Source organism: Malus domestica, chromosome 12 (genome assembly GCF_042453785.1).
Source record: "Malus domestica chromosome 12, GDT2T_hap1".
In the NCBI taxonomy this organism is placed as follows: Eukaryota; Viridiplantae; Streptophyta; class Magnoliopsida; order Rosales; family Rosaceae; genus Malus; species Malus domestica.
Window position 1 is genome coordinate 29,767,864 of NC_091672.1, and position 21,070 is coordinate 29,788,933.

The 21,070-nt window shown below is 39.2% G+C and overlaps 3 protein-coding genes and 3 non-coding genes across 8 annotated transcripts; 4 read left to right on the forward strand and 2 right to left on the reverse strand.

The window, feature by feature from the left end:
- Positions 1 to 414: 414 nt before the first annotated feature.
- Positions 415 to 3,438, reverse strand: LOC103451002 (uncharacterized). Its single transcript, XM_008390421.4, has 4 exons — positions 2,952 to 3,438; positions 2,545 to 2,633; positions 1,861 to 1,974; positions 415 to 1,110 (listed from the first exon to the last, which is right to left on the reverse strand). The coding sequence occupies exons 1-4, from the start codon at positions 3,133 to 3,135 to the stop codon at positions 904 to 906; spliced, it is 594 nt and encodes a 197-aa protein (XP_008388643.2). The 5' UTR covers positions 3,136 to 3,438; the 3' UTR covers positions 415 to 903.
- Positions 3,439 to 5,355: 1,917 nt separating this feature from the next.
- Positions 5,356 to 7,349, forward strand: LOC103451004 (late embryogenesis abundant protein 47-like). Of its 2 annotated transcripts, XM_008390422.3 has the most exons (4): positions 5,360 to 5,810; positions 5,966 to 6,031; positions 6,556 to 6,852; positions 6,931 to 7,349. In XM_008390422.3, the coding sequence occupies exons 1-4, from the start codon at positions 5,475 to 5,477 to the stop codon at positions 7,105 to 7,107; spliced, it is 876 nt and encodes a 291-aa protein (XP_008388644.2). In that variant the 5' UTR covers positions 5,360 to 5,474; the 3' UTR covers positions 7,108 to 7,349. The 2 variants fall into 2 exon arrangements, with proteins under 2 accessions (XP_028945956.1, XP_008388644.2); XM_029090123.2 differs by lacking the exon at positions 5,966 to 6,031 and having other exon boundaries at positions 5,356 to 5,810.
- A 7,176-nt stretch (positions 7,350 to 14,525) lies between these two features.
- On the forward strand, positions 14,526 to 14,687 carry LOC114820273 (U1 spliceosomal RNA). The gene has a single exon (XR_003767766.1). It is a non-coding gene; the product is annotated as a U1 spliceosomal RNA (small nuclear RNA).
- Positions 14,688 to 15,095: 408 nt separating this feature from the next.
- LOC103413984 (cysteine synthase-like) lies at positions 15,096 to 17,613 on the reverse strand. 2 transcript variants are annotated; one of them, XM_008352407.4, is made up of 10 exons: positions 17,555 to 17,613; positions 17,320 to 17,429; positions 17,160 to 17,217; positions 16,714 to 16,977; positions 16,501 to 16,638; positions 16,340 to 16,391; positions 16,172 to 16,251; positions 15,791 to 15,850; positions 15,585 to 15,665; positions 15,096 to 15,480 (listed from the first exon to the last, which is right to left on the reverse strand). In XM_008352407.4, exons 1-10 carry the CDS (start codon positions 17,591 to 17,593, stop codon positions 15,391 to 15,393), a joined length of 972 nt encoding a protein of 323 aa, XP_008350629.2. In that variant the 5' UTR covers positions 17,594 to 17,613; the 3' UTR covers positions 15,096 to 15,390. The 2 variants fall into 2 exon arrangements, with proteins under 2 accessions (XP_008350629.2, XP_070665747.1); XM_070809646.1 differs by having other exon boundaries at positions 17,094 to 17,217.
- A 1,082-nt stretch (positions 17,614 to 18,695) lies between these two features.
- LOC114820274 (U1 spliceosomal RNA) lies at positions 18,696 to 18,856 on the forward strand. Its single transcript, XR_003767767.1, has one exon. It is a non-coding gene; the product is annotated as a U1 spliceosomal RNA (small nuclear RNA).
- Positions 18,857 to 20,659: 1,803 nt separating this feature from the next.
- LOC114820275 (U1 spliceosomal RNA) lies at positions 20,660 to 20,816 on the forward strand. Its single transcript, XR_003767768.1, has one exon. It is a non-coding gene; the product is annotated as a U1 spliceosomal RNA (small nuclear RNA).
- Positions 20,817 to 21,070: the final 254 nt, after the last annotated feature.

Consider the following 21,070-nt stretch of genomic DNA (forward strand, 5'->3'; position numbering starts at 1 on the left):
AAAAAAATTAATCAAGACAAGCTAATTTTTAAATAGAGATGAGATGATGAGACGTTGCATCCGTTTATAGGTGGCTACTCTCTCAATAATGTACTTGGAAACTCAGTTTCTTATTTTTAAACAAGATGTCAAAAATGTCAATCGGATAAAAATAGATATTTACAAGAGCAAAAGTGACATGATGTCAAATTGTCACATAAGCTATTAAATTTGAATTCGATATTTTGCTTTTGATATCTCATTTGAAGATGCTCGATTTTTTATCCGACTAAAACAAAACTTGGGCTATATGTAGGTACATTTGACGAACTTGTTGGGACAGAAGTAGCATCGGCGTAAACCTACAAACAGATCGGATTTGGATCGGATGGGCTTAATCCATATTCGATTCATTATAATTGGATTCGGGTCATATTCGGGTTAAGAGAACATTGAATAATCTGTTAATGAACATTGTGTCACTTAATATATCATATACAAGCATATATGTGTTCAAATATATAAACAACTAAAAAACTGTCCCGTCCCTTCCCATCGCATAAACATTGCACCAAACAACAGACGGAACAAGGGTAAGTTAGTCATTTAATCTTTTGGTTCCATTCGCCATGCGCTTACAAAACCCAAAATGAAACAACCATCCCGTTCCATCCTGAGCGTACCAAATATAGCACAGAATCTTCGTTCCGTCCTGTTCTGTCTCGTCTGCATACCAAACGGTACCAAAGAAACTCCAATACAATCATGTAGTTGAGCTACAAGTTCTCAGAAAAAGTAAAGGGGAAAACAGGCGAAATTCGACTAACCAACCAGCTATGGACATGATCAAACAAAATAGATGAGAAACTCTACTCGACGGAGCGAAATACAAAATTTTTTAGGAAACACAATTTAGAGTTCAACCTAATTCCTTTTACCCCGATTATGTCTCGGTCCAACTACTTCCCATCCATCTTCTGTTTTAGCTGCTGGCTTGGGAGTTGGTTTACTGCTCGTCGCGTCTGCTGGATCCAAATTTGGCTGGGACTCTGGTATGTCCACCATCATGTTTGATGAACCATCAGTTTCCTCGTTGTCATCATCATCATCATCGTCGTCATCTTCATTCTCCTGAAATGATAAGGAAGCAAACGAAAAGAAATGTAAGCAATATGATTTCAATATATATACTCATGACTTTGGAGCATGCGTATGACCAATAAAGGTTCTCCAGCATGAATTGTTCCCATGATTCCAATGTCCAGAAGGACTTCTCTTAAATAGGATAGAGCTACACAAGTTGAATACCCGAAGAAAATGCATTCGCAAAGCATTTGAAAGATCTGATTTCTTTACTAGAATAGTTGACAACCTAAAAAATCATCAAGTAAGTTTAATACGAGACGATACATCAAGAGATCTTGCTACCTTCATCACACAAATTGCAATATAACGATAATTACCACCTTTTCCCTCTCTGATTAGAGTTAGCCCTAGACCTCTGCTATCAAAATAAAAAAAACTAAGTGATAGCACGAGAGGATACTAATCATGGAATGGGAGGCCTCTCATCTCTTATCAAGAGCTGCAATTGTCAACTTATAAGCACAGTTTCAAGCACAATTTCAAGCACAATTTCCAGTATCACTCTTGATACTTAAACGATTAACTGACGTCTAATTCAGATCACGTTACAAACAATTATAAGTCCTCTTCAAATAGACTCGTGAAGAACTGACTACTTACAACACATTAGTGGTAATAACTAATAACATGTGCATCGTTTATCGAATAACACAGCCTCTTTTGTTATGTCTACTCGAAAGAAATTTATCGTATTCTGCTAAAAGCTAAGGGGATTGAGTATAAGTTATAACTCACTTGTCTAACATGAGGAACGGCAACTCTTCGACGATTGGCATCTCTCAAACTTTCAACAGAATTGAAATTGTCAGTCAAACAGTCATCATACATAAACATTAACTTTTCAGCCACCTGTAAAAGTCCAGAGAAGAAAAACGGATTACAAACATCATCAAGACAGAAAACCAATACTGAAAAACCGCATCCCCGATACAAAAAAAACTAGCCAAATTGCAGCAAAAATATGCAGACATACATAAATGATAACTATCAAAGGAAAATCGCCAGGCTTCCGCTAAATCAAGTTGACTAGCGCCATGTGCTGCCCCTGTCAGCCAGGTTCGATTCTCATCCCCGTAGTATATAGTTAAATTAAAATTAGGGCAATGTGCCACCCCTCTGCACCTAAGTTCGAATCCCCTCCTCGCAGTATAGTTTAATGACGAGAATTAGATTATCGCTCCAATCAAAAACAAAAAAAAGGTCGTACCTTGTGCACAAGGCTCCCGCTTTACGCAAGCTCTGGGAGAGGTGAATGTTAGTCTTACCCCCATTTATGGAGAAGCTGCTCCCAAGTCTCGAACCCGAGACCTACCCCTCATGGGTGAAGGCACTTGCCATCGCACCAAGTTCGACCTCTTCCAATCAAAAACAAAATCCGAGGAAAATTGAAATGGGTACTTATGAATTGAAGAGCATTACCTCCTCAATGCTGCCATCCTCTGTCATTGTATTGAGAGAAATCATAGCTTCATTGAGAATATCTTCCAAATCATCAATGTATAGAATCTCTGAAATCAATCAACACATATACATAAGCACTATGAGAAACAAAAAAGGTGGATTCTTTTCAATGCACTTCTGCTCATAAGCACTTAGCACATCAAATTTTCTAATAAAATTTCAAGGGCTTCTCCCAAAAGCCCTTCAAATGGCAAGTGCTTCTTCCAGAAAAAAGCACTTCAACTGCTGCTTTTTTTTTTTTAACCCAGAAGCACTTTTTTTTTCTGCCAAACATGGTCAAAAGAACTTTGGTGATCTGAAAGCGCTTATTTTAAAAGCACTCCCAAACATACCCATAGTTGAGGTGAGTGAGTTGATTTGAATACCTGCAGACTGAGTGAACCAGGAGAAGGCATCGGCCGCTAGTTGCTCCGCTTTTTGGCGCGAGCCACGGCCGCCCCACTCGTTGTCGACGGCCAATTGGAGCGCCGACCACCGGGACAAAACCAACCCTATGCCTTCTCTGAATATCGCCACCGCCTCCGCCGACAGCTTTCTCTCACCTTCCATCTTTCAGGCTACCTCTGCCTCTCTATCAGAGATTCTAGAGACAGAATCTAGAGAGAGATTCTAGAGAGAGAGAGACTGAAAATCTAGAGACAGAATTCGATTGTCAGCTGAAATGCTCGGTTGATTCACTGAATGAATGAATGAATGAATGAATGGGAGGGAGCGACCGAAGGAGGAAGAAGAAAGGGCTAACGTTAGATCAGTATGGGCCTGGGCTTGGGCCTGTGATTAGATTTATTATATGATTTTGGTCTGGGTCCAATTTGAAGGCCTTGTTTGATTGAGCCCATGTCTAGTGAGCCCAAAGTGTAATTTCAATCGTGAATCCCTTTTAAGAGAATAGATTCTCATTTTTTTGATGACCTACCACTTATTTGTTATAAAGTCAATGCAGAAGTTTCTCGAAAGACGCGAAGATAGGTAAATCCACACACGAATTTCTTGCGAACCATGTGACACCAAAATTATTGTGGCACCATGCTCACTCCATAATTAATCTACGTGTCGTAAATAAATAATAAATGTGGAAATAATAACACGTTTTTGGTTTTGGATATGATTAGAGGTTGAAAGCATTGTGAAGGGAGCAAAAGCACTCGTCTTTGTTAAATAATGGGGTAATGGGCTAGAGCAATGACTATTGATTCCCATGAGGAGGCTTCTGGGCAGAGGGTAAGTCTCCAGAAGAGCGCAGTGTGCTTCAGTCGAAATGTGAAGGGGATATGATCAAATATTTTTATTGTGGAAAAGGCTTCAGTGTTGGAAGGACAAACTTCTTAGTGCGGCGGGCACGGAGTTACCTGTCAAAGTGGAGAGATTTTTCTTTGTGTTTGGAACACAGGGCGATACACTACTTATTATAATACAATTGGAGGGACACTTGAAAAATAAAAACGTCTCTCCGATTGTATTATGACATGAGGTGTCTCGCCCTATTTTCAGGGCACACATAAAATTTCTCGTCAAAGTGAAAGCACAATCATTTCTCTCTACACGATGATTGAACATTTTTGCGATGACCTCAGTCGGATCATGGCTGCCTTCTGGTGGAGAAAACTTCACTTGCTTTCTTGGAAAAGTTATGCTCTCCTAAGAGTGAATGTGAACTTGGGTTTCGTAATCTTTATGCTTTCAACTTTGGCCTCCTAGCAAAACAAGGATGGTAAATTATTGTTCGTGATTCAGCAGGACAATTTGTTGCGGGCGCTTCAGTCAAATATGATCACGTTCCATATGTTTTCCAAGCTGAACCCTAGCAGCTAGGGAAGGATTGGCTTTGGCTTCGATGAGGGACTTAAAACAACTTTATTTTTTAGAGCGACTAGCGCGAATCGTTGCAGCATTAAATAATATGCTTTGCTATGAAACACGGATATTTTAGTTTAGTCACGTATCAGTATCTTATATTTTATCATATACGATACTTGTCGGATATATTTGTTGAATACAAGTATTCGGCTTTTAAAATATCATTATACTTTCAAATGAAAAATTAAGAAAAGAAAATATCAGAAAACAAAGATTTAGTTGAAAGTTGATGAATACAAAGAGTTTGCGTCTAATGAAACAAGGAATATAACTCTCACACCTGAATGAACTTGAATTTGGAATTTTTTTTTATTGTCGTATCTATTGCATATCATATTTTAGTTTTTAAAAATTTTACATATCGCTGTGTCGTGTCAACATATGTGTATTTGTATTCATGCTTCATGAATACTTCGTATAAATCCAATCTCGTTTTTACAATTTTAGTACCATCCACGTAATCAGGTTGCCTTAAACGAAGTTTTCTCCACCCATGACCATGATAAATTTTTAGTTGTGACGGGAATATGGATGCTATACCACGTATTTTTATGTAAGTGGTGGAAAATTTTAATTTTTAAGTTAACATACATATCCCACTATTTATATAGAGACACGTGATGTACCACCTCGTGTGACGGTCACATTGAAAAATATCTCCATGGCCATAGCTGAGAGCCTAAAATAAATAGGTCAAGGTACTTACTACTTGGAACGAGTCATCATCTTTTTCGTCCCAATGCCATTTGTTTCCACCTTAACCATGCACCTAAGCACTTCGAAACCAACAAAATTCACCTACGAATTCGCCAACTCCTCTCAAACACTATCATGCTGTCCACCCAAAATCCTGCCACATTTGTACGTGTCCAAATGTTGAATCTCTCCCCATGCACGTACGTTAAAGCCCCCTCCCCCTTCTTCTCCATGCTTTTCTCCACTCTCTAACGTAAATATCAAACATTTCACGAAAAAGTTCTTCTTACAATTTCATAAAATATAATAAAAAAACAATACTTTTGATCTGAAAAATGAGCCAAGAACAGCCGCGGAGACCTGAAGATCAGAAGGAACCGGTGACATATGGGGATGTGTTTCCCGGCGTTCAGGGCGCCCAGCTGGCGGACAAGGTGGTGACGCCCAAGGATGCCGCCATGATCCAGGCGGCAGAAAATGCTGTGTTGGGGCAGACCGTCAAGGGTGGTGCTGCTGCAATCATCCAGTCCGCTGCCACGCAGAATGAGAAGGCGGCTGTTTTCGGTTCAAGTGACGTGAAAGCGGATGTTGGAGGAGACGGCGGCGGGGTTAGCGTTAAGGAGGCTGATCTTCCGGGACGCCGTATATTAACGGAGTCGATCGGAGGACAGGTTCGATATATTTCTTGCATAGAGTATATTTATATGCACACAATTGAGTTCTATAGCTAACAACTCAAAGTGCTTATATATAATTTTACATTCAACTTTTTAATTTATTTGATTTTGAAGTGTTCCTTTGTTCGATTCTTCTTGATTGGTTCTAGGGTTCGGATTCAAATCAAATGCAAGTAGATCATGAAAAGCAAAGGAAAATCCATGAATTGATCGAGGTATAAAGTTTGACCTTAAAATTAAGTAACCATGTACTATTATAAAAAAGAATCAAGGAAGTTTGAAAATTTTGAACCAAAATAGAAACGAAAAAAAACACTAAACAAAAAGTAAATGATTTAGCATGGGCCAAACGGTGTTATATATTCTAGAAAAAACTTAAGTACTTCGTATTATGTATAACGAAAGACTTGGAGCTAACGGTGGACTTAGTGCAAAATCAAGCTCAATGACGTTTCAGGATTTACACAACCGACCTTACTTATAGTGGAATAGAAGCTCGTTGTTATTGTTGTTCTTAGAAAACACTAATATACAAGCTAATAAGATAAATTTGGTGAAACAACCTTGTTCAAACATTTGAACTCAAATTTATAAAGTTATAACAAATTATTGTCAAATTATTTCTTACGTTGGTGACTATTAATTTAATTTTCATTTTGCTTTAGTTGCACTTGCACATTGGAAACGAAAATATATAATACATGCATATGCGTTTGTGTATGTTCTTTGTGAAGGGTAGGTTGTGGGGCAATACAGCCAGCGAGCTCCATTGGCACCACCAAACACTATGCAACTTGTCGGAGGCTCCGCCGTTCAAATCACCATTGGTGAGGCCCTGGAGGCCACGGCTATGACAGCCGGACAGAAGCCAGTTGAGTGGAGTGACGCCGCTGCAATTCAAGCGGCCGAGGTTAGAGCCACTGGCCGCACCAATATAGTACCTGGTGGTGTGGCCGCTGCTGCTCAGTCGGCTGCAACCCTCAATGCTCGGGCTACAAAGGACGAGGAGAAGACCAAACTGGCCGACATTCTTGCGGTTAGCAAATTCAATGATAATTTGATCACTTTGGAAAAGAACATGTGAGTGACATTTAGTATTATGTATGTATTGCAGAATGCAACTTCAAAGTTACCGGCAGACAAACCGGCAACACGTCGAGATGCTGAGGGAGTGACTGGTGCAGAAATGCGAAACGATCCATACCTGACTACACATCCAACTGGAGTGGCGGCTTCAGTGGCGGCCGCTGCTAGGCTGAACGAGAATAATAGCAGCCAAATGCCAAAATAGTTTGCATATGTGAGTCTGGAAGCATCAGCAATACACGTATATCAGTATATGAAGGTTGCTTGGGTTGTGTTGTCACTTATGGTAGCCGCCATGGCCATGTTTTTCGGAGTCTGAAATCGTTTGTTATCTTCCAAACAGATGTTCTTTTCCGTTGGGGGTTATGAATATGGTGAATAAAGGACATTATATTCACTAGTAACAGAGTTTCACTACTTGGTTTTGAAGTGTATTAATTTACGATAGTTTGTATCTGTAGCTTAATTGTGACCTCGAGTTTGATTTTTCGTTGGCACTGTTTGCTTGAAGAATAAAATTGAAAGATGATTGGTTGAATTGCAGGAAGAAATGAAAGAAAAGTGTGAAGAAAAAACAAGTTGAAAATTTTTGGGCATTATATTGCTCCTGTAATTAGACATGAAAATAGGAAAAATACGCAAGTAAATCAGTTATATATTTCTAATTAAGCAATAATTTGAAAGTGTGTTTACTAAAAACGATTTTAAAGAAATGTTTTGGGTTTTAAAGGCAATAGAAGTACTTCATGCAAGAAGCATTAGTTATGTGCTTCCTCCGGGAAGCATTTTAAGTGCTTTTCCATGCTTCTTTCAGGAAGCACTTCAAGTGTTTTTCTAAGATTTACTTGAGTTTTTACAAAAGATGGATTCCAAAAACATTTTTAACAAAAACACTTTCAATCATTATAGAAACACTTTCAAACGAGCCTTTAAAGTTACAACTAAGACCGGGCATATCAAAACTTGACCCCCTAAATTAGGGCATGTATACTCCTAAAGAATCAGAATTGAAATCATTTTGTAGACAAGGGCAGTTAGGATGAGCTGTTAGGGCAGTCAAGATGAGTTGTTATCATTTAAATGTACTTTGTATTTAATTGTATTATATAGCTGCTATAGGAACCCCTATATTCTGTAGACCTCTTGGTGTATAAAGGCTTGTAAAGTTTACCCAAAAGTCAATGAAAATCTGAAACTTCACATGGTATTGAGCCTCTGATCCTTTTTTTTCCATGGCTTCCGTAACTTCCTCTCCTTCATCTCCCATCCCAAATATTTCTACACTAGTTTTTGTCAAACTTTCTGAGTCTAATTACTTACCTTGGGAAAGTCAAGTTAAGCCATTCTTGATTGGCAAAAACTTTTGGCGTTTTGTAGATGGAACACACCCGTGCCCTCCTTCCTTTCTCACCACCACCACTCATGCCACTTCACCAAATGCCTCTGCGGATTCAGACTCCTCCACAGTGGTGCCTCCTGTGACTACTAGCATTCCCAACCCCGACTACCTGGTGTGGTACCAGACTGATCAAACACTTGTCAGCATGTTGCGTGCTACGCTTACAGAGCCTGTTCTTTCTTTGACCGTCGGGTTGTCTACTTCTCGTGAGATTTGGGAGCATCTTCGTAAAAAAATTTCTCAACAATCCATTGCCAACTCTACCCATACTCGTTTTCAGTTGCTGTCTCTTCATAAAGGTACTAAAATAATTTCGGACTATCTGGGTCTTGCCAAACACTTGGCAGATCAATTGGCTTCTATTGGCCAACCTGTTCAGAATGATGATTTGGTGACTTATGTACTAAATGGCTTGGGGCCTGAATATGAGATTCTTGTCTTGGCGCTAACCAACTTCCCTTATCTACCGACATTCAACGATTTACGTGCTCGTCTTCTGGTTTATGAATCCAAACATGTTATGTCTCAAGCTACTTTGGCTCCCTCCGCTTTCTACTCCGTACGTAATTCTGGTAGTAATCTCTCTCAGGGACGTGGTAATCTGTCCTCCCGCCCTCATGGCACTTCAAGTAGCAATCGACTTCCTCGTACTTATGGTGGTGGTCGTTCTACTATGCATGGTGGTGCTGGTCGCTATGGTCAGCGTGCTACACATCAACGCCCTGGTATACTTGGACCCGGTCCTGCTACTCGTGGCCCTTAATGTTGGTCATGCAATCAATTTGGTCATATAGCTGCGTTGTGTCCTCGAGAGCCTCGTTCTGATGATGACATCTCTCGAGCTTTCGCTAGCATGCACATTGCTTCCCCTTCTGATCCTACATGGTATCCGAACACTGGTGCTACTCACCATATGACAAGTGACTCTCGTTCCATTACTTCGGCTACGGGGTATGGTTCTAATGACAAGGTTGTTGTGGGTAATGGTGAGACCCTCCCTATTGCGCACACTGGTAATATTTCCTTTAAGTCCGGGTCATTCATTTTTCAGTTATCCCAAGTTTTGCATGTTCCAGCAATTCGGAAAAAATTTATTGTCGGTTGCTAAGTTTACACATGATAATCTTGTTAGTCTAACGTTCTTTCCATGGGGTTTTGTCGTACGTGACTTAAAGACGGGTGTTGTTCTTTTTAGGGCCTATGTGAGGATGGTCTTTATCCCATTAAGCTTGGTCTTGCTTATAGCAATGGGTCTACTGCCAAACATGATTTTGCTTCCATTTTTGCGTCACCCTCACTCTGGCATCGTCGTCTTGGACATCCCTCCCGTCAAGTTCTTAGTGTGTTAGCATCTAGTGATGTACTAGGCTCATCTTTTCCTATCTCCACTAAAGATTTTTGTAATTATTGTGCGTTGGCTAAATCCCATCGCCTAGCATTTACGTCTTCCGAACACTTTGCTATGACCCCTTTTGAATTAATACATTCTGATGTTTGGATGTCTCCTATTGTGTTGGTGTCGGGTTTTCGTTACTATGTCTTGTTTACAGATGATTACACACGATACACATGGATTTATCCCATGCGTAAGAAGTCTGAGGTCTTTAATCACTTTAACAATTTTATTACTTTCATTTTTAATCAGTTTTCTACAATGGTTAAAATACTCCAAAGTGATGGGGGTAAAGAATATGATAATTTGTCCTTTCGTCAATTGTGTGCGCATAAAGGGATTCACCATAGATTTTCTTGTCCACATACCCCGCAGCAAAATGGACTTGCAGAACGGAAGCACCGTCATATCTCAGAAATGGGACGCACCATGTTACTTGCTGCCAGTCTTCCGCATAAATTTTGGGCTGAGGCACTTTGCACCGCTGTTTATATAATTAATCGGCTACCCACTCCTGTTCTCAAGTGGGCTTAAAATTTTATTTGGCCGAGCTCCTGATTATATGTTTTTGCGCACGTTTGGGTGTGCTTGTTTCCCATATCTTGGTGATTATGCAACTAACAAACTACAACCCAGATCCTTGTCATGTGTTTTTCTTGGCTACAGTGACAAATATAAAGGCTATCGTTGCTTCCATCCCCCAACTGGACGTGTCTACCTGTCCCGCCATGTTACGTTCAATGAAGATGATTTTCCATTCCACTCTTCTATGGCATCGTCTTCCGTGCAACAATCAGACTTGGTATTTGTTCCCATTGTCCCCATACCTGCCCCACCTTAACCCCACCATACCTTGTCACCCATGTTGCCCTTAATGCAACCCGTGACTTTGCCTCAAAATCTGGCAGCGTCCTTTCCTGCTGCAATTCAACAACAAAATATGCATGCACCACTCGTGACCATGCCTTCTCATCCACATACATCTCCCTTGCCAGCTGGTGACGTGGAACCACTACTACCTACACCACCCGTGACTATGCCTCAAAATATGGAACTAGTTGCTGTCCACACCTCTGCCCCTCTTCCTACGTCAATTCCTGCTGCAACTTAGCTGCACCAATCACATCCACATACATCTCAGTTGCCAGCTAGTGGCGTGGCTCATGCTCCTTCCTCAGGACCTCACACATGGTCCAAGTCTGGAATTTTCAAACCCAAAACCAAGGCCTACTTTGCTAGTCGTCATCCTATTCCCTCTGCGATGACTGCCCTTGTTGAATCCGATGCGGAGCCCACCTGTTTTACACAGGCCTCACGGTCTCCTCAGTGGCGCAAGGCCATGCTGGATGAGTTCAATGCGTTGCTCAAACAAGGTACATGGACTTTAATTCTTCCCGTTCCTTATGCTAACATTGTCGGATGTAAATGGGTGTTTAAAATAAAACGTCATTCTGATGGGTCGATAGAGCATTACAAGGCGCGTCTTGTCGCCAAAGGTTTCCATTAACAACCTGGGGTTGATTACACAGAGACCTTTAGTCCCGTTGTGAAGCCTACCACGATTCGAACCGTGCTCAGCCTAGCCGTGTCCTTTGGTTGGCCGATACATCAACTTGATGTGAAGAACGCATTTCTCCATGGTTCACTTATGGAAGAGGTTTATATGGCCCAACCACCTGGATTTGTTGATCCAAGTCGTCCCAATTATGTTTGTAAGCTTCGGAAATCCATCTACGGTCTTAAACAAGCTCCGCGAGCTTAGTTTCAACGCCTAAACACCTTTCTCATGCAGGTCGGCTTTGTTCAAAGTCGAGCAGATAGTTCGATGTTTACATATCATCATGGCTCCACTATCCTTGTTTTTCTTCTATACATGGATGACATCGTTTTGACTGGTAATTCCTCTCCCTTTATTCAATCCTTTATCCAAACTTTGAGCACTGAGTTTGAACTAAAGGATCTCGGCAAGCTGCACTACTTCCTTGGCATTAAGGTATCCTATTTATCCAATGGTATTCACTTGTCTCAGAACAAATATACCTTGGAATTATTACAACGTGGTGACTTATTAGAATGTAAACCTTGTTCCACACCTATAGCAGCCAAGACTCAACTTTCTGCACACACCGGTGCTCCCCTCTCGGATCCATCTCTTTATAGACAGCTTGTGGGTTCCTTGCAGTATCTTACGTTAACTCGGCCGGACATTTCCTTTGCTGTACAAAATGTTTCTTAGTTTATGGGTCATCCTACTACTGCTCACATGGAAGCGGTTAAGCGAATATTGCGTTATCTTAAAGGCAGTTTGGGTATGGGCCTTCGCTTAACTTCATCTTCACAACCATTTCGTCTCATTGCTTATTCTGATGCGGATTGGGCAGGGTGCCCTGACACACGTCGTTCTACCACTGGCTTTTGTATTTTCCTTGGTGACAATCTGATTTCTTGGTGTGCTAAGAAACAACGGACGGTCTCTCGATCCAGTGCCGAAGCGGAGTATCGGGCTCTTGCCTTTGCATGTGCTGATTCTATTTGGATAACAGGTCTTTTGCGTGAGCTTCGTGTACCAGTCTTTGAGCCAATACTGATGCATTATGACAATCTGAGTGCCACTTATATGGCTGCTAATCCGGTCTTTCTTGCTCGCACGAAACACATTGCTTTGGATTATCATTTCGTCCGGGAACGTGTTGCTTCCGGAACTCATCGTGTTCACTTTCTTCCTTCCATTTCGCAACTGGCTGATCTTTTTACGAAAGGCCTATCGAAGACGCGTTTTCAGTCCTTGTGTTCCAAACTTGTCTCCTCTCCGACGTCAAGTTTGCGGGGGAGTGTAGACAAGGGCAGTTAGGATGAGCTGTTAGGGCAGTCAAGATAAGTTGTTATCATTTAAATGTACTTTGTATTTAATTGTATTATATAGCTGCTATAGGAACCCCTATATTCTGTAGACCTCTTGGTGTATAAAGGCTTGTAAAGTTTACCCAAAAGTCAATGAAAATCTGAAACTTCACACATTTTGATTCTTTGAGTTTCTAAAATACGAACATAAGAATCATTTCATTCTTCACTTATCCCTATGTTCACTAACACAAAGAATCGAACAAAGTTTAAATTTCAGCCTGAAATCTATTTATTATTAAATTAATATGAAAAGTTTGGAGTGTCAAATTTTTGGAGTGCCAATAACAATTCCCTAAATAACAATGTCATTATACATTCCTCATAAGTGCATTTTTATTTCTAATTATGGAAAGTTTGAAGTGTCAAATTTTTGGAGTGCCAATAACAATTCCCTAAATTATTTACCAAATTCATTGTAGATTGAATAATTAAAAAAAAGCCTAATTGGATAAATATCATGTAATAATAGGGAAGTTAGAAGGTAGCTCCCGTGGTGAAAAAAAAAATCGAATTTAAACTCTTTAAGGATTTAAGCACAAAAACTAAATTTTCGTTAATTCTCCGTTAACCCATTAGTCATGGCTCCACACTCAACAACAAAGCATCCTCCGCCTCCCCATCTGCAAAACGGCCAACCATAGCTGAACGTATGAGGTTTTTTTTTAATATAAAATTGTTTTTGTATTGCTGTTGATTTTTTTAATTATAAGAAATTGAATTTTAATAACTATTATCTATTTATATATTTATATGATTGAAACATAATAAAATACATTAAGTATAGACGGGTAGACAATTTCGGATGGTAGGTTATAAATAATAAATGTGTTATAAATACTTAAACATGGTAAGTTTTAATAATAGGGACTTAAATTAGATTTATAAAACCATTTAGGTTAAAATCTAAAAGGAATCATATTTAACTCATAAAATCTAAAAGCCCCCATCTCTTTTCCCTCTAACTCTCTCTCTCACCTAGCTTGTCTCTCTTCTCTGCAACAACACAGAGAAATCACCCTTACTTGCCATCTCCTCCGCTGAGCTCCACCAGGCCATTCCAAATCACCATCTCGCCCTTCTCTTTTCTTTGGACCAAGAAAAATCTAGGATGGGGCTTCGAGCTCAAAACTAAACCGGGGAACCCTCGTATTCGAATCAAGGACAAATCTCCCTCTCACATGCGTCAACGGTTAAAAATCACCTACATACAGTTAGAAATCACGAAGATGCATGTAGGTCGCATTTTCAGAGAGAGAGAGAGAGAGAGAGAGAGAGAGAGAGAGAGAGAAGGGTTTTTTATTTTGAAAGGAGGAATGAAATGGATTGGTGTGCAATTAATTAATAGTTAGTGGTCATTGCATATTGTGTTTTACAAAATGGGCTTTTTTTAATTTGTGTTTTGTAAAAGGGGCTATTCTAGCTTAAGTACGCAAAATATTAAGTGGTCACCATCACCTGTAAGCGTTCAAGAGATCAGTTTTGATGTGGCAAATAATGTATAAAATCAATATATAATGAGATAAATTTACCAAATATAAAGAACGATAACTCTAAACTCAAAACCCTAACTAGAGGTAGAAACTTACATCACAAGTAATCTGGCGGTTACAATCTCTTGCCACATCATGTGGTATGGTTGGTTGGTTGCATGGGCGTGTACAAGGGTCCATTGGGATCCTATTGTTCAATCAAACTCACAAAAGCATGATACCCCTATATTTTGATCCCCAACCAAGACTGTAGGCATACCATTAAAAGGGGGACTTTGCGTCCTAAGACCCTACATGCATTGCACATTTGTATCTCTTTCCATTTTTGCGAACAAAGCTCAAACAATAGTGGTGGCAGTGGATCCCACATCGACTAACTAAAGTCAAAGGAGTCAGGCGGGATGGGTATAAAAAGAAAAGGATGGGCACGGTTAAACATACTTACCTGGACAAGGTCAATGGGCGATCAAGAAGGCTCATGGCCTAGGTTGGTGACTTTCATTGCACTCTGAAGGGGTGCCTGCCTATGGTCTCCTCAACGTAGGAGAGCCAATGTCAAAATTTGTTGCCGTGGGGGCTTGCGTTCGCGCAGCCCCTACCCAATTTTAAGTTTAGTTGTTTATAAATGATCAAAGCATTAATGGATTTGAATTCAAGTTAAGTTGTTTACAAATGATCAAAACATTAATTTTTATTTGAATTCAAATATAAGTTTAGTTGTGTTATTGGTTTAGAATGTTGTCGAAAACTGTGGTTGTTACTGGTCATGAATGCTATGTTGGCATGTTTTTGGTTCGGAATGTTATGTAGGCCCGTCTAGGCGAGTATTTTTCGGTCTCTTCGTTTTGGTAGAGGAGATATATGGAAGGGTCCGAAATGATATGTTGGCATCTCAGGGCCTAGGCCTCGATCTGTTCATTTTGGTGGATATATATGATATAAGATTTGCGAAGATGACAGTAACTCAAAACAGGGGTCGTATTATTGATCTAAAATGCGCCACAATGTGTAGGAAACACCGAGTGAAATAGCACAAAGCACTTCTTATATCTTTGCATTAGTAGGGCGACCCCCAACTACAATGGAATTGTATCAAACCTCAAAACACTATTTGGTGCACAAAATGCAAAAACCTTAATTTTGATTGAAATGTTGACTCGGTGTAAGTGTTTAATTTAGGAAAGGATGTTGATTAGTTCTGCTGAAGCTACCAACAAGATGGCCTACACGAATCACAACTTTTGCTCAATCATACAATGATACAAATCATAAATTGGAATTGTATGGAATTCGACAACATTGTCAGTCGAATTTCATGTTTTCTGCGTCAAGCCTAATGGAATCGAAGAGCGCAGTAGACAGATAACGCTCTCCGAAGCTGGGGAACACAACCTGTAGAGACAACAAGGGAAAGCAGAGATGTTGATGGACTTGGATTGGGAGAAATGCAGCTCAGAAAGGTTCTATTTCGACTCGGAAAAGGTATTTGGACTTACAACAATGAGTTTCCCAGCATTTTCTTGCCTCTTTGCCAACTTTATACCAGCAGCTGCTGCAGCACCAGATGAAATCCCCACCTGCAAATTATTTGCAACAAGAGAAATCTCACATTCCGAAATTCTGTATCAGAAAATCATGGTGAGTAAAAAATTCGTAGAATCATCGTGATTGTAAAAGTGGTTCCAACTGATCGCTATCGTACCAGAAGACCTTCTTTTAGGGCAAGTAGCTTAGAAGTTTTGATAGCTTCCTCGCTGGATACCTAAGCGGAAACATGAGCATTCGTTAAAAGGAATTTCAAAATTATATGGACAATGTACTTGCTGTTATAACGAATGCATGCAAGTATCGGAAACAGTTAGAAACATTTTGTTTGACAAAGTAAAATCAATCTGTCAGGGCAAGAATTTGAACCTGTCCGTGAAAGATCATCTGTTATCGTTTCTAAAACGTTAAAAACCACGCCGATTACTGAAAAATATGATCGACTATAATAATGGTAGAACTAACTACTGAAAAATGCAACAAGGACTTGTGCAAGCGGACAATGTCACATCTAAAATATAATGATTTCAAGACTTACTTGAATAACTTCGTCGAGAAGGCTAACATCCAGAACTTTAGGTATGAAACCGGCACCAATTCCTTGGATCAGATGCATCCCTTTGAAGCATGTGCATATTATGTATCCAGATATGCATACATCAATATATGTGGACGAAATCTCAAGTACTGTGAAATAGTAACTCACCTGGTGTGCCACCATTCAACACAGCACTTTCGGCTGGCTCTACACCGTAAACCTAGACATAAACAAAACAAATCATAAGACTACACCATGTAAGTTATGACAGACTTCTTTCTTTACAAACGCGTATAACAAATGTATATACGAAAATCACAAAACGCAACCTTGATGTCGGAATTTTTCTCTTTTAGGAACTTCCCTGCACCAGTTACTGTCCCTCCAGTCCCTATCCCTGCAACTAGAGCATCAACTTTCCCTCCCGAGTCTCTCCATATCTCCGGGCCAGTGGTTTCATAGTGAATCTACACTAACGATAAGAAAATGATTCTTACGTTCTCAAACAAATCTAGCCATGTCATGGTTACTGCAAAAAGTACCTTTGGATTTGCAGGATTTTCAAATTGGCAAAGCATATGACTATTAGGTGTGTTACTCAGCAACTCCCCGGCCTTATCAAAAACTCCCTTAATACCCTTGGCAGGATCTGTTATGTACACCTCAGCTCCAAAAGCTCGGAGCACGATTCTTCTTTCGAGACTCACTATGGATGGCATGCTTAGCTTGAGCTTGTAACCCTTGCTAGCTGCAAGGAACGCTAATCCAATGCCGGTGTTTCCACTCGTGGGCTCAACGAGGACAGTCTTTGGCAAATCAATGCCCATGAATCATATAAACAACCAAGGGAAGTATGTTAGTTTAAACACTCCACATCTGGGATTATATTTTCATATTTTCTATCAAAAAATCTATAGGCTACCGCAAGCATATAAAATGTAAAAGCCATCCAACTACAGCAGTAAGCACAATAGTGTTTCAATCCAACCTCCCCTGGCGTAATCAGGCCTTTATCCTCTGCGTCCTTGATCATGCTATACGCAATTCTGCATAGTAAAATTTGAGACAGACTCCACATCCCTTGCTAAATTGTTTTCGTAGTAGAAAAACAAAACGAAGATTCTAAGGAAAAATAAGAAGGAACATGCCTGTCTTTCACACTAGAGCAGGGTTCCATTGTCTCTAGCTTGGCAGCAATTCGAGCTACACAACCATCCACAACATTATTGAGATACACCATCGGGGTATTGCCGATTAACTGCATAAATCACGTAAGAGAACGAAAATAAAACATATTTTAAGACACGTTAAAATCTACAAAAACTAAGATGAAAACGAGGTAAAGAATCATCGGAAGCGAAAGAATCTCAGAGAAATATTTACTTCGGTGACATCTTTCCTGATTGCACAGTTGCCCTCCATGTTATCTTTCCAGGCTGCAATTAAGCTGATAAAGAAGTGGAAGAGTTAAAGAACTTATAAACAAGAAGGTTGGCAAAAGAGATGACCAAAGTCTTACTTGCATACCAAGTAATTGCTGATAAAATATTGTAAATTTTATATAATATTTTGTAGCAGTTTTTCAAATTTTCAACCACATTCAGTACAAAATTTAAGCTGAGAAAGAAAACCCAATTATTTGACAATCAAACAAGGAGAACCAAAGTCTCATCGCAATTTGGGATTAATAAATAAATAATGATGATGATGATGATGATGATAATTATTTTAATTAAAAAAAAAAAAACAATCGTTGATTTCCAAATAATATAGTATTTCTAAGAGATACCGTGCGACTACTGGGAACTCTTTTGCTTTAACTTTCTATTATGTTTTAGTCAAAAAACAGCTTTGCACGCTTGTCATTCATTTTGCACTATTGACTAGGCAAATTCTTGGGTGTAACCGTGATATATTTGATCGAAGAGTAACAACTTAGTGAAACATGATGATATATATTATTTACATGAACATGGTTTGTAGCTTGTTTTCTCTTGGTTATAAGAGCGTTTGTAGCCCTAGGATTCTAATGTGAATTACTTGCCCGTAAGTGTTGGGTTGAGAACATTGCAGTTGATAACAATTACAGGCTAAGTTTAGGCACAGAAAGCGTATAAGCTAACGGTTCGGTACAAAATTAGACTTCCAACCGTTTATGGGTACAACCGTTTACAATATAAATTGATGATTATAGGTATTTTCCGTTGGTACAAACGGGTACTCATTTAACTCTCTTTTGCTTTTGCGTTCTCTTTCCTCTCGACTAATGGGAACATTGAAAACCCGGACATGAGGTTTGACTTTTAATTTTTTATCAGTGTAGTCTTAATTAAACTAATCCTTCATGCAAATTACATTTTCTCATAATAACAATAAATTAATTGTTCTGGTGTTCTGATTAGTGCGAATCCAATTAGTTTTGCCCATCCCTAGGTGTCATTAGAACATGTCCCACATCGACAAACTAAGGTCAAAGGAATCAGGCGGCACTGGTATAAATAAGAAACGATCAACCCGAGGAGAAATACTTACCTGGACAGGGTCTATGGCGATCATGAAGACTCATGGCCTGGGTTGGTGACCTTCATTGCACTCTGAAGGGGTGCCTGCCTATGGTCTCCTCAACGAAGGAGAGCCAATGTCATAATTTGTTGCTGTGGGGGCTTGCGTTCGCGCAGCCCCTGCCCAATCTCAATTAGAACAGTTGTTGATGCAAATAAAAAGCCTTTGTCTTTCCTTAAACAGAAACGAACCCAAGGATATTTCTTCACCTAAATCCAATTCCCTGTTTAGCCAAATAATGTACGTATTCATTGATGTTCTAGTGGTAAAGATGTTAGGGACTTACGTGGAATGAGTTAACGACGTTCCAAACCAAAGCCATGTAAACTACTAAGTCCAATCTGTTCCATTAAAGTCTTTAACTAAAGCCAAAACTAATAGTGATGTTCCAAACCAAAGCCATGTAAACTACTAAGGGCTGGTTTGGTATTGTTGTGCTTTGAAAAAAAAGCTGCTATGTGAGAATAAACAGCTGTGAAATAAAACAGTAGAGTATTTGGTAAACTTTTTTGTAAAAGTGCTTTTGAAAAAAAAAGCAATATTAGTGTTTGATGAACTTTTACGTAAAACAGATGTGAAAAAAAAGCTGGTTTTTCAAAGCTAGGATTTGCAGCTTTGTGTTTTTTGCTTTTTTTCACCCAAAACTATGAAAAAAAAGCTGAAGCTGAATGTTTACCAAGCTTTTTTTTATAGCCAATTTTTTCAGAATCACCTCACTACCAAACCAAGCTTAAGTCCAATATGTTCCATTAAAGTCTCTAACTAAGCCAAAACTAATAGTGACGTTCCAAACCAAAGCCAGCCATGTAAACTACTAAGTCCAATATGTTCCATTAAAGTCTCTAACTAAGCCAAAACTAATAGTGACGTTCCAAAACAAAGCCATGTAAACTACTAAGTTCAATTTGTTCCATTAAAGTCTCTAACTAAGCCAAAACTAATAGTGATGTTCCAAACCAAAGTTAGCCATGTAAACTACTAAGTCCAATATGTTCCATTAAAGTCTCTAACTAAGCCAAAACTAATAGTGACGTTCCAAACCAAAGCCATGTAAACTACTAAGTCCAATTTGTTCCATTAAAGTCTCTAACTAAGCCAAAACTAATAGTGACGTTCCAAACCAAAGTCATGTAAACTACTAAAAGTCCAATCTGTTCCATGGAAGTCTCTCTAACTAAGCCAAAACTAATAGTGATTGTACCGATAACTTAGATTAGCAAAACCAATCGCACTCCTTTTTTATTCTTAGTATATGTGTTGGAAAGTGACTGAGAATTTTGCCATAGAATGATAAATGTACCAAATTTAGCATACATATATTTTGATTCTAATACCTGGGTATTCCCTAGCCACTTGCAATATAAAATAATTGTCAATTTTTTTGTTATTGCAGATCTTTTTATTTAGGGAACTATTATTAGTACTCTAAAAATTTCATTATACACTCCTCACAAGTGTATTTTTTCTTCTTCTAATTATAGAAAGTTTGGAGTGCCAAATGATATTTTTGAAATGCTAATAACAATTCCTTTTATTCAAACAATAATTTAATTAAAATTAAAAACATAGAGATGATGAATTGAACTTAGATACAAAGCGGAGAATAACAATGATCTAACCAACCTAGTTAAACCTAGGTTAACAAAACGTAGGCCTTGGTATGCAAAACACTGGGTTATTGTGGAATTAAAAACATGGGTAGAAGGGGGAGCTATCAAAAATTAATGGTGGGACTGTTTATTATTTTGGTTTGCAGCCTTTGGTGCTGATGCTCACGTTGATCTAGTAGGTTTGATTTTAGCTAAAAATGGTAAATTCCCCTTTGCAAGCCTTGGTTTTTGTGCGGATTCGTCCCACATTGACCAAGTACAGAAAGCGGAGGGAAGTGAGGGAGTATAAATAAGAAAGGTAGGTGCCGTTTTAAACTTACATACCTGGACGGGGTCAAATGGGTGATCAAGTAGGCCCATGGCCTAGGTGGGTGGCCCCCATTGCACTCTGGAGGTGCACTTGCCTAACATCTCCCTAGAGGAGACTGTACGTCGTAATTTGTGGCAGTGGGGCTGTGTACGCGCGGCCCCTCTAAAATTCTATCCTCAAATTTTTTTATTTATATTGCCGTGTGATTCCTCAAATTCTATCCTCAAAACTTTTGAAGTACAAATTTTTTATTTAACGAATTAAAAAAATATTAAAATAAATCCGTAACATACAATGTTATCATTAGTAGTCATACTATACGGTCTATGCAAGTCTATAATTAGGAGTCATACTTTGAAAGGCACGTTCTGTGCCATTTGCCAATTCTCTTCTAATTTTGTTATCTATTAATCGATT